Source organism: Cucumis melo, chromosome 7 (assembly GCF_025177605.1).
Source record: "Cucumis melo cultivar AY chromosome 7, USDA_Cmelo_AY_1.0, whole genome shotgun sequence".
Classification (NCBI taxonomy): Eukaryota; Viridiplantae; Streptophyta; class Magnoliopsida; order Cucurbitales; family Cucurbitaceae; genus Cucumis; species Cucumis melo.
In genome coordinates, this window is record NC_066863.1 from 10,384,725 (window position 1) to 10,404,572 (window position 19,848).

Here is a 19,848-nt window from a genome sequence, read left to right on the forward strand (position 1 = left end):
TTTTGCTGTTGTTGGTTAGTACTTAGGTTCACTTTTGTGTTGTACATAAATTTAGGGTGAAGTTTAGTTGTTTAGTTTTCATTTGGTCTAAAAGTTCTCTCTGTAAATAGTGGCATTTAGCCTTAACATGTTTTGAAGTAATGTAATGAAGTTTATCTAACGTAGGTTTATCGTCTTATTCCGCCTACGTAAGTTTTCACTTACTCAAGTTGATTAGCATTCTAAAGGGTTCAATACTTAAGGTCAATTGATGTTGTTTCAAAAGGAAAGCAACATCGATTGATTTCACGCTGTCTCTTGGTCGAGAGTAGGTGATTCGGGAGGTGTGACAAAGGCTTTATTAGTCTACTAAATGATAGCAATTAAAGTAATTTTCAATTTAATATTTTTTACTTGGGTGGATGCAATGCATTTCTAAATCCTTTTAATAATTCCAAGTTAAAATTAGCAAATTAGTTTTGGTTTCTTATTTTTGGATTAACAAAATAGTTTATATTTTTCAATACTCATTTTTCAAAAATCATGTAACCACAAAATATAGCCTATGAGATTACCCGGTCTTTATACTTAACAGTAAACACATACAAAATTTCTCAAATCTAATTCCAAGCATCTTTAAAGAAAATAAATCTTTGTTTAAAATACCATTTTGAGTATTATTCTTCTATTTATTAATCTTTACGCTTACAAATGTCCAAATTTGGTCTCTATAGTATCAATATATAGGTATACGAATCAAAACAATATTACAAGGATAATTCTTTTATTCACATGAAAATTTACAGAGAAAGTTCAGAACAACATTGAGCTATATGGATGATACAGCTTCAAATGCTTTTGTAATCTATATGGGTATCGAAACAAACTCAACGCATAAATTTACATCTCTAATCTCTATCCCTTAATGTCCAAATCAGCTAATAGTATCTCTCAAATCAAGTATAGTTCACATATAATATGTGCTACCAACTCTGAGTTATGTGATTCCAACCAAATTACAAAACCTTCCACTATTTTCAATCTGTTCTTTGTGTTTCAATAGTTACAAAGAGTAAACAGAACCCTGCTGTGAGGCCATTTTCTAGGAACTGTCTGCTATTGATGGCATTAAGTTGTTCTGTTCAAGATCTTCATCTGTTTAATCAAAGAAAATATGAGATTAAGAACTGCATTAATGATTATTGTCATTTGATAATAAAAAAATAGGCGTACAGTTTTTTTTTTTTTTTTTTTTTATATCCACAAGTTTCCGACCAATTTATGTGAAACTCTAATAATCTCATAGGACAACCAATTTGACCCTACAACATTTTTGTATCAAGATAAGTCATAAGATAATTAAATTTAAGGTAGGTCGCCACTGTGGATTAATCTAGGTATACATATAAACTAAGAAGAAACTAGAGTTATCATTACATGGATTTGATATCAGTTAGTTCAGTTCATTCGAGACAATGTGCATTGGACCTAAATTTCTTTGCCAAGAATAAGAAATGGTTTGCTCAATATTTATGATGGTTAAAGCTAGAAAACACTTTTCATCTCTACGCATTTTGTCCGTATTTTGAAATTTGCAACCATTTAGTCAAGAATTTTAGTATTCAACAATTTAGTCCCTATGCTTATCATTATATCAAAATCAAGGTAGATTTTGATTATGTAACGACTTGGTCTTTCTAGCTTTAAGGTCTCTAACCAACTAATAATCAACAATGGTAAAAAAGTAACCACAGGAAAACATATAATCATATCAAAGAGAAAATTCAGCTTAAAAAGGGAACAGAAAAGAAAAGAATAAACTTCAAGATGAAGGTATGATAGAGTTTCTAACCCATTTATCTGTCACTGGTCCAGATTCTGGTGAAAGCAGAGATGATGTATTCCTTAAAAGCCTCACATTATCAGAACCTAAATCTATTAGCACTTCTGCTTTACGAGCAGCCACTTCTTCATTCTCTAAATCTCTCAGAGCTTCCACTACTTCATCCATTGAAGGTCGCACATCCCTCGTTTTTTGAAGACATCGATAAGCCAACTCGGCCACCGACTTTATCATTGACCTTACTGCATAATCCCTCTCAAACCCAAGATCTGGATCAACTAAATCAGCCAATGCTTGATTGTGAATTCTATTGATAGCCATATTCGACAAATTGATATCGTCTCTGTTCCTGTTGACGTCAACTGCCGGCAGTGATGATATAAGCTCGACCAAAACAACTCCAAAGCTGTAAACATCGCTCTTGTCGGTAAGTTGGTAACATTGATAGTACTCAGGATCAACATAGCCTGGTGTCCCTTGTGGAGCAGTTGAAACATGAGTAACGTCGAGGGGAAATAATCGTGAGAGGCCGAAATCAGCCACTTTTACTTTGAAGTTGTTGTCTAGAAGAATGTTATTGGTTTTGACATCGCGATGAATGATATCTTTTCCATGGAGGTATGCCAGTGCATTAGCTGTTTCTATGGCAATCTTGAGCCTAACAGACCAAGTGAGGAGACCTGAATTAGCTTGTTTTCCATGAAGATGGTCAGCCACTGTTCCATTAGAAATGTACTCATATACAAGGAGGAGTCCCCGGCTTTGTCTCGAAGTACATCCATAAAGCTTCACGAGGTTAGGATGTTGCAATTTTGAGAGAATCTCAACTTCATTTGTGAACTGTTCAACACGTTTGTAATTATTCTCGTATAGCCGCTTTACTGCAACTGTCCTTCCATCCTTGAGTGTTCCTGATTAACAGTCAAAACAAATGGTTCAAGTAACAGTATCACATTAAATCAAGACCTCCTTAGAACATACACAATCAAAATAGTTTAAACACTATGCAGTTCTTATATTCTCAATTTTTGTTCCTCAAAAACCTACTTTCAAAATGCTTGCTAGAGTTTTAGGTTTGTCCATTTTAGACCACGTTCTTTTAAAATGTCTAGTTTTGTCCTTCAAGAGGAATTTGTTTTCTCTACTTTCAAAGTTCTAATCCAAGTTCTATATTCAGCTAAAACTTTTCAATACAAAACTAGAGTACATTTTGAGAAGTTTCATGGAGTAAAGTGTCTTGTTTAAATTGTTATATATGTGTACATGTGTAACTAAGAGACCGGAAGATTCACATATTAAAAGGACTAACACAAACATTTCAAAAGTATGGAGACTCAAAATGAATGAAATTTACAACTTTGGGATCAAAACTGGCGTTTTGAGAATACAAAAACCAAAATAAACAAAAAGTAAAAGTACAAAAACCAAAATGAACAAAAAAATAAAATACAAACTCATGTCCTTACCAAAGTAGACAGTACCATAACCTCCATCTCCAAGCTCTCTTGAACGGTCAAAATTATGAGTTGCTTCCTCAAGTTCAGCGTAAGTAAAGACTTGAGCTCCAAAGTAAGAGCTCCCGTTCTCAATATTAGATCTCGAATAAGGATAGGAAGGAATACTACTAGAGTGAAAAGTTGAGGGAGTCGGAATGCCTCCACTTGAAGGAGATGAAGGAAGATCTTTGCTTTTCAACTTCATAACATGTTTTTTATTGCGTTGTGTAGTGTAGAAGACAAAGCATCCTAAGCATAGGCCTAATACAGTTGCCCCTCCAATGGAAAGACCTGAAGACAAAAAAATGTGTATATATTTTATATCTTTCAATTCTCAACCATTTAACTGATGTATAAAACGCAAGTAATTCATACCTATTATCAGGCTTGTTTTATTAGATCGATTCTCACCTAAGGCACAAGATCAAAAATTGTCAGATGAAACTTATATAAGCATTAATATAAGGAGAAAATGGTATGATGAAGTAGCAAAAGTGAAGGAATGAAGAAATAGAAAGAAATGAATGGCTGAAATGTAAAATGTAACAGAGCAGAGAATCTTATTGATAGAAAGAGGATATCAAATAAAGGGCCTAAAGGAAATTAAACCGTCTAGAGGTTTGCAACATCGTACACCAACCAAGCCACCATGAGCTGGCCTAAGAGTTATTTGGGACAGTGGTAAAGGGAATTAGGAGTGACTTTTAAGTTACATGATGGACAGTTACTCAAGGGCATTTGGGCTAATTTGGAATTGATTGAGAGGACCATAATAGTTCACTTGCCATTTGGAGCGTGTATTGCTAAGAAATGGGGATAAAGGTTTTTATAGTCCCTGTTTTGCTACAATTAATCAATTCTCCCTCCCTTTAAAATTTCAATCACTTCAGCTGTCAGCAGCCAACTCTAAAGACATGATCGACATTTTTGTTGTCTAACTCCAACTACAGTCATTGCCCACAACATGATCCGGTGATCAACTCCCACAACACCTCCATCGACCACTCCGACAACCAACTTCAACAAGACCACCTTAGGTGATAAACTACAAGGACCACTTTCTGACACCCAACTCCTAGTGATGACCACATTTGGTGACTAGCTCCCACCACAATCTTCAATTGCCAACTGCACATCACCACTAACAAACACATCTCACAGCCAACTTCATTGATCATCTCTAATACCTAACTCTAACAACCAATTAAAAAGGAAAAATAAGTTGGATGTTGAAAGCTTTTATTAATTCAAAATTGAAATAATTAGCTCAAGCATTTAATAGTTTTATTTCGTGGTAATTTGGCATTAATATAAACACTTCAACCATATAGAAATCCAAACCACAAGTGTTTAAACAATTTTTATTCATATTTACAAAATACGATATTTAACCTATTATTACTTGAGCCCAAACCCTTACTTCGGAACTTTGTGTTAAATTTAATTTTGAATTTCTTACCCTGTTTTTGCATCTTGATCTTATTTGATCGGATTGAATACAATAGTAACAATTTTTCTTAATTTGAGATTAATTCTATATTGCTTGAATTTGGATTTTACATTATTTAAAGGATATTTGAGAAAAATTTTGGTAGATGAATTAATTCAAGATAAATAATAGAATCTAACCAAAATTTTGTTTATATCTGGCAATTGGCAGAGTTGTAAGATAGACTCTGTGGAATTTGATTTGGGACGATTTGTGGATTATAATATGAATCAAAGTTCACATTTTTATAAAGATTCCAAAATTGTAAATTTGAATTTTTTTAATATTTTCTTGAAATTATTTTTTAAAATATTGATATTTGTCTTTGTAGAGTAGTGTTATTGGAAACATTGGAAAGAAAAAATAAAAAAAGAGAAACAGAAGGATTAAGGAAGAAAGAAAGATTAAGTTCTTAAATACTTATCTAAACTGTGATTTGAGGTTGGTGGATGAAATTATTTAAAACTTGCAAATTGTTGGATAAAGCGAATAGTTGGTCACTTTAGTTCACTCCAACCGATGTAAGTTAGGTTGTCAAACATTTCTCTAGAGATTTACTGACAAAAGTATACTTTTACATCTATTTGTAAACTGTAATTGTTTTAAAATAACAAAATTCTTAGAAAAAACTTACAAAAATATTTATTAGCCGAAGTGATAAGTGATGTAGTCTATCCAGGAATGTTTGACAAAACGAGTTGAAAAGTAAAAGTTTTGAACTCTAATCATTGTTTAGGGTAAGTGGATTTCACTATTAATAAATATTAAATTTATATCTTATTAAATTTATAATTGTGACGAAGAGACATCATAATTTTTACTATTCACTGTTTCAATTTTTCATTTCTTTACTCCAAACATCCTCTAGCATGTAATTGTTTGCTAATTTGAAAATCTCAGTAAACAATTAATTAATAATTTATTTTAAAACAAGTAAGACAAATATATGAATGATTTTTTTTTTCTCTGATCAACAAGACATGGACAGGAGAGGAATGAGATATTTAAATAGATGATGATTCTCACTAATTCATTGTGTTCATCCATTGAAGTAAAAATAATAAAAATATGTATTTGTATTTAGTTGTTCATTTTTAACCAAGTATCAACGGATGGAGTAGTTCAAAATAAATAAATATGATATATTATAATTTAGATAGAAAGTGACAAAATAATTTCGTTTTTAGATGTTTTATTATGTAAGATGAAAATAAATGGATTCTCTTTTCTCTACTTTTGAAAAAGCTTTATATTATATATAAATTTGAAAGTCACTATGATATATACTAAAAGTTTATTAACTATCAATTAGGATTCTAGGTAGACCCATGCCTAGAAAATAACAAGGTAAAGATCAATTAAGAATCTTAGAAAGACATATAAATTTGTTCATTTTAAAAGTTCGAAAAATTTCTTTTATTTTTTATTCTTAAATTTTTGGGCCGGAGGAGTTTTTATTTTAGTGGAAGTCGAAAAGTCAGACGGAGCAAAATCCGCAGAGGATCAGGACGAAGATCAGGTCAAAATATCCGAATTAGGGCTACATACCCGGAGGAGATGACGGAGCTCCACCGGCCTGAAGATTCATACAAGCTCCGTTGTCAATAGAATTGCCCGCTCGACAATAGCAAGTCGTCCGATTCGAATTCAAATCGTAACCGCAAACCCCATGCGACTGCTCACAAATTCCACATCTACCGCCGTCCTCCTTCACTCTCACCTCAAATCCCTCCTCAATGGCCTTCAATACCTCAGTTGAGTTCACAACATCGCTCACAGGCGGGAAGAAATTCATAGAAACCGGCACGATCACGCTCATATTGCAGGGACTAAATCCCATGGGGCTCACCTGAATGAAGCCGGCGTTGTATCCAGGACAGCTAAATTGCCCGGCGACGGTAGAAGAGGAGCAGTAGAGCAAAGTAATATTGTGAGAAGTAGGAATTGCATCGAAGAGATTGTAATCGATTGTGGTGTTTATGAATTTCTTAGGGCAGAGCGTACCCATATAATCGGTTCTGGCGATGGTAAGCGTTTGGGAATTATTTTGGCGGCTGTATTTGAGAATCTGATATTTAATTTCCGTAATAACGATCGTCGCCTTATTACCTTCGCAGGCCAATCGGAGTGCCGGATTGCCGCATTCGGGAGGTCTTCCGACGCCCCAGAAGGGGAAGCCGACATCGGTGATATCGCCGCAGTTGAAGAGGTTGCTGCAGGAGCTGAATAAATCTAAGGAGTTTCCAAAGACGAAGGGAAGGGAAAAGGCAAAGAAAAGAAGGAATGAGGAAATTGGGGAATCCATTGAAGAACAGAGAAGAGGGAATTTTGATCAGATGGGTGGTTGTTCCATTGGAGAAGAGAAGGGGATGAGGTATTGCCTATTGGTATTGGACTCTATGAAAGTTGACTTGGTGTATTGCATACAAAGTTGGGAAAAATTTTAAAAAGAATTTTTAACCTAAGGAGAATTTGGGTCTTTGAATGGGTTTATGTGTTTTGTGGAAATTTGAAGTTTAATCGTATTTGGAGGAAATTGAAATTGGTGTGGTGTGGGGAAATTTGTATTTTTAATTGAAAAAAATGTGGGCATGTTGACTTGTGTTTTGGTGGTGGTTTATGTTAAGGGAAGAAGAGATGGAAAGTTTTTATTGCAATTTGTAACCTATTAAGAGAATGTGAAGGATTCAACGGCTTGATTATGGCATCCTTTTCAGTTCAGGAGAGAAAAGTGACTTAGTGACTTACAAGACTAGACTAAACTAAAAAGAAAAAAAAAAGAAAAAAGAAAAAAACGGTTGATGGAGAAGCACTATTAAGTTGCTAAAGAAATCGTCATCCAAAAAATATGAAAGAAAAGTAGATCAAAACGAGAAGAATGAACCCCAGAAATGTTCTAATATTGAGGGCGAATTAGTAATTAAAACTAATCGAAAACATGAGTATAAAAAGAAAAGAAAAAGAGTGAATACTATAGTTGTTGAAAGCTAAGTCATTATGCTAATGGTTGGACAAATTAAAGGAAAAATCAGTTAAGGGCATTATTACCCTCTAGGTTTAGAGCATTAAGGAAGAAAAGTGGGATGTAAACACTTGTTTTACGTGGACATCATCAAACTTATGATAGACGTCAAAAATTGTTCTTCGTCCAAAACAACCAATTAATAGTAGGAAGCATTTCACACATGAAAATGGATGCGAGAATGTCAACTCAAGTGACATTAAGAGAGTACCTCAAAGAAATCACTTTTTACACGTTGGGTAAAAGAATTTTTCTCGACGTCTGGGTGAATAGCTTCTGACATAATAATTTATCTCGACGCCCTATGCACGCGTCGGAAACTATCAGATAGGTTTTCCCGACGCATCCTACATGGTGTCGGGGAAGTCGTTGGGAAGAAATTTATAATTTTTTAAATATATTTAACTTCTCCCGACGTCGTTGTGTACGACATCGGGAGAGGTTTATAATTTTTTTAATTTATTTAACTTCTCTCGAGGTCGTTATGTACGACCTTGGGAGAAGTTTATAATTTTTTTTAAATATATTTAACTTCTTCTTATGTCATGAACGACGACGTCGGAAGTTTCCCTTTAAAACCTATTTTTCAAATCTATAGGAGCCAAAAAAAAAAAATGAGAGAGAGAGAGTGATTTCAAACTTCTGAAAGAGGAAAAAGATTTTCGTTGTCATCCACCATATGATCTTCGGTGTCAATCTCCGTCTTCTGATCTTCACATTCACCCGCCGCCTCTTGTCGACGATAAGTCAATCTCTTCTCTTTTTTTTTTCTTTATTTTGGTTATAGTAAGTTAATCTCCGTCGTTTGATCTTCACATTCGCTCCTCGCCCCTCGTCGACGGTAAGTCATCATCCACCATCCGATCTTCGGTTGTGGATTTTGTTATTGTTCTTTATGTTCTTTATTGTTCTTTATGTTTAACTATGTTTCAATAGTCTTGATTACTAATTTTTCTATTAGTTTGTTTAGATCTCATTCTCGATTTTGCAAAAAAAAAATATATCTTTCATTTAATAATGGAAGGTATTTTTTTAAAAAAAAATAGAAGATCTCCCGACGCACAAATATAGTGTTGGGAGATCCCTTGACATCTCCTGATGCTCTATTTTGTGCGTCGGGAGATGTCAAGGGATCTCCCGACGCTCTATTTTGTGTGTCGGGAGATGTTAAGGAATCTCCTGATGCTTTATTTTGTGCGTCGGGAGATCCTCTTCCGATTCATTTTTCCCGACGCCGATCCCGACGTCGATTTATGCGTCGGAAAAGGATTTTTCGACGCTTTATTTTATGCGTCGGGAGATCTTCTCCCAACTCATTTTTTTGACGCGGATTTATGCGTCGAAAAAGAATTTTTCGACGCTTTTCACATATCTCCCGACGCTTTTGTGCGTCAGGAGACCTTCATTTTCTTGTAGTGAACACCGGAAGATAACAACTTGTCTATTGAGGAAGATAAATGATGATGAAGGTCAACAAATTGTAACTATTAGAGAGGAAAAAAAAAAGAAAGAAAGAAAGAAGGAATAAGAAAGACAAGGAATGGTAGAGGAAGGATTCAGAGTGAGAGAGTTGGTCACCCCAACATTCTATTTAACAACTTAGCAAAAAATGTCTATTTTGAAATATTAGAAATTGTTGATACCAAAAGATGGATCATTCGTAAAATTTGTTTTATAGGGTAATTCGTCTGAGTACTTGAAAGACAAAAGAAGCTAAGTACGGCTCGGGTGTGATATCTATCTAGCCACACACACTTTGACGCTCAATCCATATTATGTTTTCTAGGTAACTAGACAAAAGAAAGAATAGTAGGATTTTCAGAGCTACATTCGACTAATGACTAATTAGTCGATCGTTTATATAGTTAGGTTTATAATGCCTCTCTTAAATTCTCAAAACTGTCAAGTTAATTCTAGATGGGAAATTAAACCATTATTATCACAATGGATGAGACACTTAACTATGTGTGCCTTTCCAAATTCTCATAATTTCCTTTATGGTTCTCGTTCCATTCAAATTCAAAGTGTTTTGTATTCAATCGTTTGGAGGTCTTCCTCTATGGGTCCCCTAAGCTCTCTTCTAAACACTACCTAATGGTACTCTCCCTTGTGTGTCCTCCTCTCATGATCTTCTCTAAAGAGGCTAGACTTTCCCTTCTGGGTCTTCCAACTCTTGGGAGTCCCTCTTAGAAGGGTATATAGGTTCTTCTCCTCCTGCAAATCCCTCTTAGGAGGCTAGGCTTCATCCTTTGTGAATGATCTTCCTCCTGTGAGCTCCTCTTAAAAGGTTAGGCCTTCTCATGTGGGTATTCTTCTCGTGAGCTCTTCTTAATAGGTTAGATTAACCTTGTGGTTCTTCTCCCTCCTTATATGAGTTCCTTGTAAGAAAAGTTAAGCTCCTCTAAGGTTACTCCTCTCGAGCTTACTTCATGGATCTCACTAAGTTATTTAAGCTCTCTCCTCTATGGATGGAGCTATTGATCTTGAGCTCTCTCCTAGACTCTATGAGCTTACTCCTCCTAAGCTATAACCTCTTAGGTCTGCGTTAAGCTATTTATGCCCTCTCCATGAATGCTCTTTTTTGAGCTTTCTTCTAGGCTCCTATGTCTTAGGGGCCCAACTAAGCTATTTAAGCTCTCCTCCATGTGTGCTCTTTTTAAGCTCCTTCATAGGTGCTTCTCTTGAACTTTCTTAATAGGGTCCATCGAGCAAATTTTAAGCTCTCTTCGTAGATACTCTTAAGTCTTCTCTTAAGCTCCTGAGCTTCTTTTAAGCTCTCACTAGGCTTTTCTTATTACTCTCCTTGAATTTGGCTTAGGTTCTTTTATAAATGTCATCGAGTAGACTAATCTACCTACATAAATCTACATCAGATTTTGTCCCAAATTTAATCTCATATCTAAATATAATTGAGTCAGTCTTCTAGAAGATGATGAATGTTACTGAATTTATTTATAAAAAACGTCTATGTGTTTAGTTTTTAATTGTTTTGTTTGACGATGATTATATATTGTATTGTGCTCCATGCTCCATTCATACCAATAGTTTCTTACTTGTATGGATGTCAGCATTCAAGGAAAAAAAATGGCATAAATTTGGACTATTTGACACGATTTGTGTTTTTTTTCTTTTTTTTCTTTTCCTTCCCTTTTCTCTCTCTCATAAAACTGGCAGACTTAGGAGACAGACTAACAAACGAAATTTTTCTTAAATCGTCCGTATATGGGTAATCTAATGGCCTCGAAAATGATGCAAGATCAAACTTGGAAAATCTTAAATTGCCACGTAAAAAAAAATTATTTTTTAGAAAGATCGTTAATAATTTTTTTTTTTTTTTTTTTTTTTTTTTTTAGAATAAAAAGGAGTACGCACCACTAATTTTCAAGTACGAGTTTCAAACTCAAACTGGTTAAACAAATATTAACTATGATTTTTAAGTATATAATTTATATTTTATTCTCGTTTTGTTTTCTTATATTTAGTACAGTTTATTGCATTTTTTGAGCAATTAATTTTTATTGTATCGTTTTTTGATAAGCTATACTTGTTGGTAGGATTTTTTTAAATTAAAATTATAGTTTTAAAGAAATATATTATTTCATTTTTAACTTTATTAAATTAAAATATTAAAGAATATGTTTGTTGTTTCTTATTTTTTATTTCTGACGGATATATTTAATATTTATTTTCATTAATATATTTTTAAATTTTAACTAAAAAACTAAAACATTTCTTGATGATATTTTTGTTCTCCAAGTCTTGTTTCAACTCCCAATTGATGATTTTGTATTATTTTTTTCTTCTTGTATTAACTTTTCATAATTATCTTGTATTTCTTACTTTATTTATTTTTTATGTTTAATATTTTTTCCTTTCTTTATATTTTTAATAATTTTTCATATTTTTATGATTAATTTAATTTTTGAATTTTTTAATATTTAGATTTATGTATTATTTAATTTTCAAATTTTATGTTTAATTTTAAATTTCCTTTTTATTCAGCTATATTTATTTTTGTTTTTCCATACTTACCTCTTTAATTTAATTTTAAATTGTAAAACGTTGAAATTTTGAAATTTGAATTTATATATTATTTTGATTTTTCAAATTTAAATATTTAATATATTTATTTTAATATTTAATATGTTTATTTAAATATTTTTTAAATTTTTAAATTTTAAATTTTGTACTAGACATGTTTATATATTATTTTAAATTTAAAATTATTATTTCTAGTTCCTCCTAAATTAATTAAAAATTTTATATTATATAAAGAGTTGAATTTAAATCAACATTATTCAAATGAATTGAATTAGGAATAATATTTTAAATAAAATTTTAACATTTGATTAACAAAATCTATTGTATTATAGTTATTAATTTTGCAACGAAATTTACGTGTATTTGATACTGTTAATTCTTTATAGGTTTTTTTAATATATTTTAATGAATTCTATATGTTTTTTTACATAATTAAATTATATTTAAACTTAAAGAAGTGAAAATGAAAAATAACACAAAAAATAAAAAATAAGAAACAATTATCAAACAAATTTCTATTTCTCTTTCATTTTTTCAAGAAACAGGAAACATGAAAATTATCAAACATAGGCTCGCCTTTTGTTCTAAAAAAGAAAGAAACAAGAAATGAAAAAGGAAAAACAAGAAACTGAAAATACGAGAAAGTCATCAAACAAGCCCTAAGCACTATCAAATTCTTAGACCAGTAACGTAACTATCTAATCTGATGCTCTCGACAACCGAATTTGACACTTTGGACATGCTTGTCTCTTTGCATTTTTAAATTTTTTTAAAAAATAAACTTAATCTTCTTTGTTGTTTGAAAAGATGAGGAAAAAGTAAAAAGCACTTCGTATGTCGAAGAGATTTATAGAAAAAGCGTTATTTCAGTAATAAGTTTCAAAATAGTCCTATATTACAAATCAGTTTAAACAAAAATACAACATTAATAAAAAGAAAAGTTAGAGACATTTTCAAATATACCAAAATGAACGAAAGTATTAACAAAATATCAAAATTTTACATATATCACCAATAGACATAATAAGATATTGATGTCTTCTATATAAAACCATATATTTGGCTAGATTTTGTAAATATTTTTGAATAGTTTTACGTTTACAATCATCTCCCTTATTGTTAACTAATAAATGTTAAATTATTGGCCTGCAAAATAATTTTGTTAAATATTGTTTGATAATTATTTGATTTTTATTTTTAACTTTTTTATTGCCTATTTTCAATTTTTAATTTTTTACCTGACCAAAAATTATATGTGACTTGTTATTTAGTTTTGGTTTTGTATTTTAGAAACGTGAAACAAAACTATGTTTTGCAAGTGTTTTAGGTTTTGTTTTAAACCAAAAATGAAAATAATCAAGTTTGACAATTGTGATTTTGTTTTAAATAATTAAAATAAAATTTTGAATTCATTTTTTATTATATAAATCTTTAATAAAAACAAAATTGAATTATTTTTAGAATAATTTGTTTCTTAATATGCATCGTGATTAAACGTAGGGGTGGAAGAATAATCCGACAACACGAATTACCCAATCTATATTATATGAGTTGAGTTGAAAATTTTGATTTTTTTCGGGTTGGGTTGGAGGTTGGGGTTTGGAGAGTTGAAAAATTCAGATTACCCAACCCGACCCGAATTAATATAATAATTAATAAATATTAATATTAATATATATATATATATATATATATTATATTATATTTTATTATTATTTATTTATTTAATAAAAGTTAAACAATTATGAGTTTCAAGTGTTTTTCTTTTTTGCTTAGCTTGAAAAACATATTCGAATAAATTAATATATCAACAAATTATTAAATATGAGAATAATTTTCAATTTTAGTTTATTAATATTATGAAAAACATATTCTTACATCAACGTTATGTGTTACTTTACAGAAAGCATAATATCTTTATGAAGAGGAGTATTTTTAAATTTTTTTTTTTTTAAAAATGAAACTAACAATAACAAGAATTTGAATTTTTTCATATCTTTCAACCATTTTAACTTTTGAATTTTAATTTTTTAAAAGTTTAATTAAGAAATAATAGTTAAAATGAAATATATAAGAATTGATATGAAAATAAAGTGCAAATCAATAAATAACTTTTGGTAACTGAACCAAAGACTTGCAACATAGTAGAGTAGTATATGGCAACCACTACACCACCGCATAACTTTGATACCAAAGAACACGTATGCATCCTTTTAAGAAACCAAAAACTGTTTTTCAAAATACTTTTTGTTTTTAAATTTTTTAATTTTCTTAAGAAGTTTAAAAACATTTTTAAAATAGATGAAAAGAATAGATAACTCAATTCTATCCAACCTTCCATTTGGTAAAAAAAGAATATCGTAATAGATTTTAATATTCATGTTTTGAAAAATGAGTAAAATACTTTAATGTCATCTTATCATTGAATTATGAAATAAATACTTGTTTACCCAAATTGTTAAGTTCATGTCTATTGTATAAATTCCAATACTACCTATTATTATACCAAGGCATTTGTTTGGAGTTTTATTCTGGATATTTTTGTTAGTCATATAAACTTGTTAAGTGTTGTAAGATTACAATATTTTCATCAGTAAGTTTTTGTTAGATTTGTGATTTGTTTCCAAAATATGGATAATAAAGTTTGAGGTATCACATCGATGTCAACGTCTCTAAAACCTTGATAGCATAGAGCGAGCAAACTAACAAGTATATATATATATATATATATATATATATATATATGTATATATGTATGTATGTATGTATATTATGCTGAATGACAATTTAGTCGCACACTATTTCATTAGACATAATTATCAATTGGATAGTTCCATTTCAAACTTCAAAATTTATTAAATTTATATTTAGTTGTTGTTAAGGGATATATCCATAGGTTTTTAAATCATATCCTACAATTATCATGAGATATTTGTACATGGATAATCTTATAGATTAAAGTTTTTGTCAAAAGACACTTCTATTCTTTTGAGCAATTGATAGTAGAAAAATACTTGGGATGCATCTTGAGTTTCAACAATTTTTGTGCAGTCCACCCAAGTCAAATTAAAAGTTGTCATGCAATAGACTTTTCTTTTTTAAAATTACATTTTAAAGCATTTTTTATAAGTGAATGCATGAAGATGAATGCAATGTAATATTATTTTTGTACAATGATGTCGATTTTTCAAACCGTGGTAAACAAAAGATAAGTTTAGAAGTGATTTCAAATGTTTAGAATGACTTTTGTGGTGTTAAAAAGTGATTTTAGAAAAATAAGAAATTACTCAAAATTGATTTTTGAAACATCACATTTGAATCACCACCTTATTTTATATAGTTTTTGAAATACCAAAAATATACCATTTTTAATAATTTGATAGCTAGTTTTAAAATCATTTTTGGAATCAAACATGATATTTAGAAATCAATTTTACCAAAATGGATTGTAATCAAAATTTTTTCTAAAATATTATCACTCTAAACACACACTCAATCACACCATAATTTATTTAATTGCGAACTTTAAACTTTTAAATTCAATTTTCTTACCATGAAGATTGATTTTAATGATTTAAACATGTTTTTGCCGTATTTTAAAAATGAAAAAAGAGATTTTATCCATTTATTATTCATTTACAAACGTGCCCTAGCTAGAAGAAAACAAAGGTAAAGCCAAACCTGAGTTGGTCGCAAAAGGAGACGAATGGTGGGTGGCGACGCCACCATCCCTTCGGCAAACTTCTACTGGAGAAGAAGAGAAACCACTCTCGCACAAACATACCCCACGGCGGAGCTTCAAATCAAAAGCACAAAAGCCACCGGAATCCGTACAGTCACCACCACAACCACCATTGTCCACCTTCCATTTTACCTCAAACCCTTCTCTAATGGCTTCTTCTATCTTCAAAACTCCGACCAAAATCCCCTCATCGCCACGAACAGGAACAACCACGCTGGCCTTGCAGCCCCACAGCCCCATTTCTCCCCAAGCTTCACGAACCCATCTCCATGGATGGGACACCCAAATCTCAAGTGTGCAGGAACCACCAAAAGAGATGAATGGCACCCATAAAGCAGTGTTAGATTCACGTAGCCATTACTTATTTCAAAGAGATTTGGATCTAGGGTCGTGTTCTTCAGATGGTCTTCGGGGCAGATTCCTTCGAAATAATCGTCTCGTGCGATCCGGAGCGTTTTGGTGCTCTGATCCACCTGTTAATTATAATATGAATGAAAGAATGTTTAGAATATGTATTCAATTCTTTTTTTTTTTTTTTTTTTTTTTTATTTTTATTTTTTATGAGTACCATACAAGTATTTAATTCAAATCACAAACTCTGTGGACACATTAACATTCTCCTTTCCTCTTCTAATTACACTAAAATAATATTTATATTCTAAATTGTATTATACCAAAGAACAATATTTAGGTATAGGCTATAGGCTGCAACAAAGTTTCATGCTCTCTTTCTATACAAACACAACAAAAAAGATAAATATTAATCTTTTCTTTACATATATCAAATTTTAATTGAGTGCAACGAGCTAGGGCTGCACCAAAGGTACACATCCAAGTATTGTGATGTATTTTCCTATATATTATACACCAAAATGAATTATTGATTTTAACCTTTAAAATTTAAGATATCGTTTCCGAAAAAATGTTGTTTGGATGTTCTTTAAATAATAGAATGAGAATTATTAACACAATGGTTGATATATGTAAAAATTAAAATGACATACACAACTTTGTGAAGAAAAAAGCTAATTACAAAATTTTCCTGTTTCACTTTGTTGATGTTTTAATTTCTTTTAGGTAAATGATAAGTGGAATACATAAACATGGGTGCGTCGTTATGTAAATAATGTCGGTAATTAACAACACATTTCTTTTTAAAAAGTGTTTTATGTATTATGTTGAAACATTAAATAAAAGTTTGACTGTACATTTTTTACTTTTCTTTTGGCAAACATAATCAGTTGATTAACATGTTGTGAATAAAAAGTTTGTCATAGCAAACTTAGGTCAACAAAACATAACAAGAAACATCAAAATCAAAGTTAAAAAACAAGTATAGAAACTCAAGATGCAATCTAAACTAAGTTTAATCGTGCTGGTCGGTAATTAACTATTTTGTTTTTTGTTTTTATTTTTAAAAATTAAGCAATTTTCAAATATAATGATTAAATTCTTAATCAAATATAAAAAACAAAACAACAAAACTATTTTTTTTTAGTTTTTAGGCTTTGGCTTAGGTTTTTTAAATTATTTGTAGAAAATAAATAACAAAATAAAAAAGTTAGAGGCGAAAATAATAAGAACTAAAAACCAAAAGAAAAATGGTTACCAAACCAACAAAGTTTTTAGCTAGATTCAATGGTATCATAGATCTGGTCGGTCACCTGCAAAACTCTATACTTCACTTGCATTATATCAATCCAGACGACGTTATTATTGCAGGTGAGCTTCAATTCAGGAACTCCGCAGCTCGACGGACGATCTTCACCCCAAAAAGGGAAGCCAACGTCAACGATCTCCCCGCAGTTGAACACGGCGGAGCAATCTTTGTATGTGCAGAAAGATGGAGATATATTTAAGATTATGAAAAAGAGAGAGTAAGAGAAGAAGGTCAAGAAGTTGTTCTTCATCGGTGACTTGAAGAAGGAGAAGTTTGAGAGCAATAATTCAATGGAAGTTGGCAAAAGGGAGTCCTAATGACTTTAACAAGCGGGAAATAATTATTATTTGGAAAGCTTTGTTGGACATTAATGATATGATTTCATTTTTAACATTAATGCTCCAACCGTTTTTTTCGTCTTTGAATTAATATATTTATTTTTGAATTGCCTCTTCATGAGTTTTATGTTTGGTTTTAGTTCGGTGACGTAAGTGGATTATGTCTGATAGTATAGGAGGTAGAGTTTGGAATCTATATATGTTACTACTTACTAGAATCAAAATTACTTACATTAAAAGCATTAAGTAGGAGATTGAATCAACGTGAGGGTGGAGACAAAATAGGGGTGTTTTCAAATATACAATAAAATGAACTAAAATATTGATAAATATAGCAAAATAACCTGTCTTTCTCTTATAGATTGGGATAGACCATTGTCCTTTATCATCAAGTAGACACAAATAGTAGTCTATTGTCAACATTAGCTTACCTTAACTGACATCGGTATGTTTCTGAGAACAAAAGGTTTCGGGTTCAATTTCCCACCTGCAAGTTGTACTTAGAAAGACATTTTTAAAAAAAAAGAAGAAAAAGTAGACTATTTAAGGTATATTGTAGACAGACTCTGATATGTTGCTATATTTGTTAATATTATTTTCAGTCATCCATATTTATCTATGAAACTGTAGGAGATCCAGGCCAACATATATTTGGTATTGGAAGACAACCTTACAACCTATAATTACTTTGTCTACTATTAAAGTAGAGTAAAGACGATCTTAATTGGTAGAAGTTGTGCTAAAGAAGGAATATGGTTGAGAGGATTAAGTTGATGACATCAATTTACATCATGATTGAGCTATTGTGTATTGTGATAGTTTGGGTCAATACATATCTAGTTAAGAATCAATTTCTGCATAAAATGAAGACTAGACATATAAACATGAGATATTTAACATTGTTTTGACTTGCTCAATACTTTGAATCGTTGCTTGATCCTTATGAGATATTATGAGGTGCATGAGGGTGAAATCTAGGGTACATTTGGTAATGTCTTGCGTCTCGTCTCTGGTACATTAGTTATATGTGAGAAAATTCAAGTCGATTTTTTCTCTTTTATATTGAGATGTCTTAAATCTATTGTATGTTGCTTCGAACGACCCAAAATATGGGAATCCTCATGTTCGTTATGTTTATGACCTATAAGTAAGTTCATTATATAAACTTTCTAAATTCTAAAGAACCTTTATTTCAAAATCAGTAATATTCTTTCTAATAAAACTATTATTCCTTTGTTTTATAGATAGCTAGCTAAACACATTGCGATATACACTATAAATTTTTACGTTGATTCTCTACTTTTACGCTTTTTCTTGATTTGTCAATTTCAAAACATTAAAATTCATGGACTTTTTGGGGAACTCTCCATTTCTTTAGCTTTCTATATTTTCAAAGTAATTCTCATCACTTTTCTTTGGTTAATTTAGTTATTATTTTAACATTTTTATCGTTTGATTAATTTTTTTTAGATAGAACTTAGTCCCAGTAGTTATTCCAGAAAGATAAATCTCAATTCTAGTATATCTTCTGTAATCAAGAACTAGAACGATGCCGGACGAGACTAATTAAAAAATCGACTCACTATACTAAAACTTGACATCATAACCTTACAATTTTGTATTGAAAATCACACAACCAATTAGAGTTTGTTTTGTGAAGTTAATTAGTGCAAAAAGGTATACATATAATAGCACGACAACACACATGCACATGTCAATGTGGAAACATGCATCACTAGAAGAAATATGGCCTTTAATATCGGTTGAATGAAAACGGATCATTACTGTCGTTTTTTAAAATGTGCGGATGTTTAATGTTTGTTTTAAATCGATATCAAAGAGGGAGCTTTAATGTCGGTTTTAAAACCGACATTAAAACTAAGATTAATTTTTAATTTTTTTTAATTTTGTAAAATTAAGTATCTGCTCTCTCTCACTTTAGTCTTTCACATGGTCAATTTCTTCCCTTTCTCATTGTTGATTTCTTCCCCCTCTTCTCAATCTCACTTTCTTCCCTCTCTTTTCTATCGAACCAGTCCATTATGCCCAGTTGTCGTCCTCCTTAGTCGTCCTTCATGCCCAAACCACCATAACGTCTGTCACAAATCTTCCAAGGAACTGTATGTGCTCATTGGCATGTCTGCGTCTGTCTCACGTTTGCATGTCCCAGATCTTCACATGTTCGCACGCCACCTTGCCACTATCGTCGCACGTTCACGTCTTTCTTGCCACCACCAT

General features: G+C 31.3%; 1 protein-coding gene and 1 long non-coding RNA gene across 5 annotated transcripts; one reads left to right on the plus strand and one right to left on the minus strand.

Annotated features, from left to right (window-relative positions):
• Positions 1-744: 744 nt before the first annotated feature.
• On the minus strand, positions 745-17,559 carry LOC103487526 (LEAF RUST 10 DISEASE-RESISTANCE LOCUS RECEPTOR-LIKE PROTEIN KINASE-like 1.3). Of its 4 annotated transcripts, XM_051087574.1 has the most exons (6): positions 17,277-17,556; positions 15,552-16,085; positions 3,694-3,729; positions 3,289-3,609; positions 1,832-2,733; positions 745-1,134 (listed from the first exon to the last, which is right to left on the minus strand). In XM_051087574.1, the coding sequence occupies exons 2-6, from the start codon at positions 15,850-15,852 to the stop codon at positions 1,108-1,110; spliced, it is 1,587 nt and encodes a 528-aa protein (XP_050943531.1). In that variant the 5' UTR covers positions 15,853-16,085; positions 17,277-17,556; the 3' UTR covers positions 745-1,107. The 4 variants fall into 4 exon arrangements, with proteins under 4 accessions (XP_050943531.1, XP_050943530.1, XP_016899874.2 ...); XM_051087573.1 differs by lacking the exons at positions 15,552-16,085; positions 17,277-17,556 and adding an exon at positions 6,356-7,112; XM_017044385.2 differs by having other exon boundaries at positions 1,109-2,733; positions 17,277-17,559.
• Positions 6,685-7,514, plus strand: LOC127150229 (uncharacterized). The gene is made up of 2 exons (XR_007822375.1): positions 6,685-6,834; positions 6,925-7,514. It is a non-coding gene; the product is annotated as an uncharacterized LOC127150229 (long non-coding RNA).
• Positions 17,560-19,848: the final 2,289 nt, after the last annotated feature.

Bases quoted from the DNA above. Each gene is read 5' to 3' on its own strand.
- LOC103487526 (XM_051087572.1), bottom strand. From the start codon at position 7,112: ATGGATTCCCCAATTTCCTCATTCCTTCTTTTCTTTGCCTTTTCCCTT. The intron at 3,610-3,693 runs GTATGAATTACT...TTTTGTCTTCAG, and splicing joins TAAAACAAGCCTGATAATAG to GTCTTTCCATTGGAGGGGCA. The intron at 2,734-3,288 runs GTAAGGACATGA...ACTGTTAATCAG, and splicing joins TTATGGTACTGTCTACTTTG to GAACACTCAAGGATGGAAGG.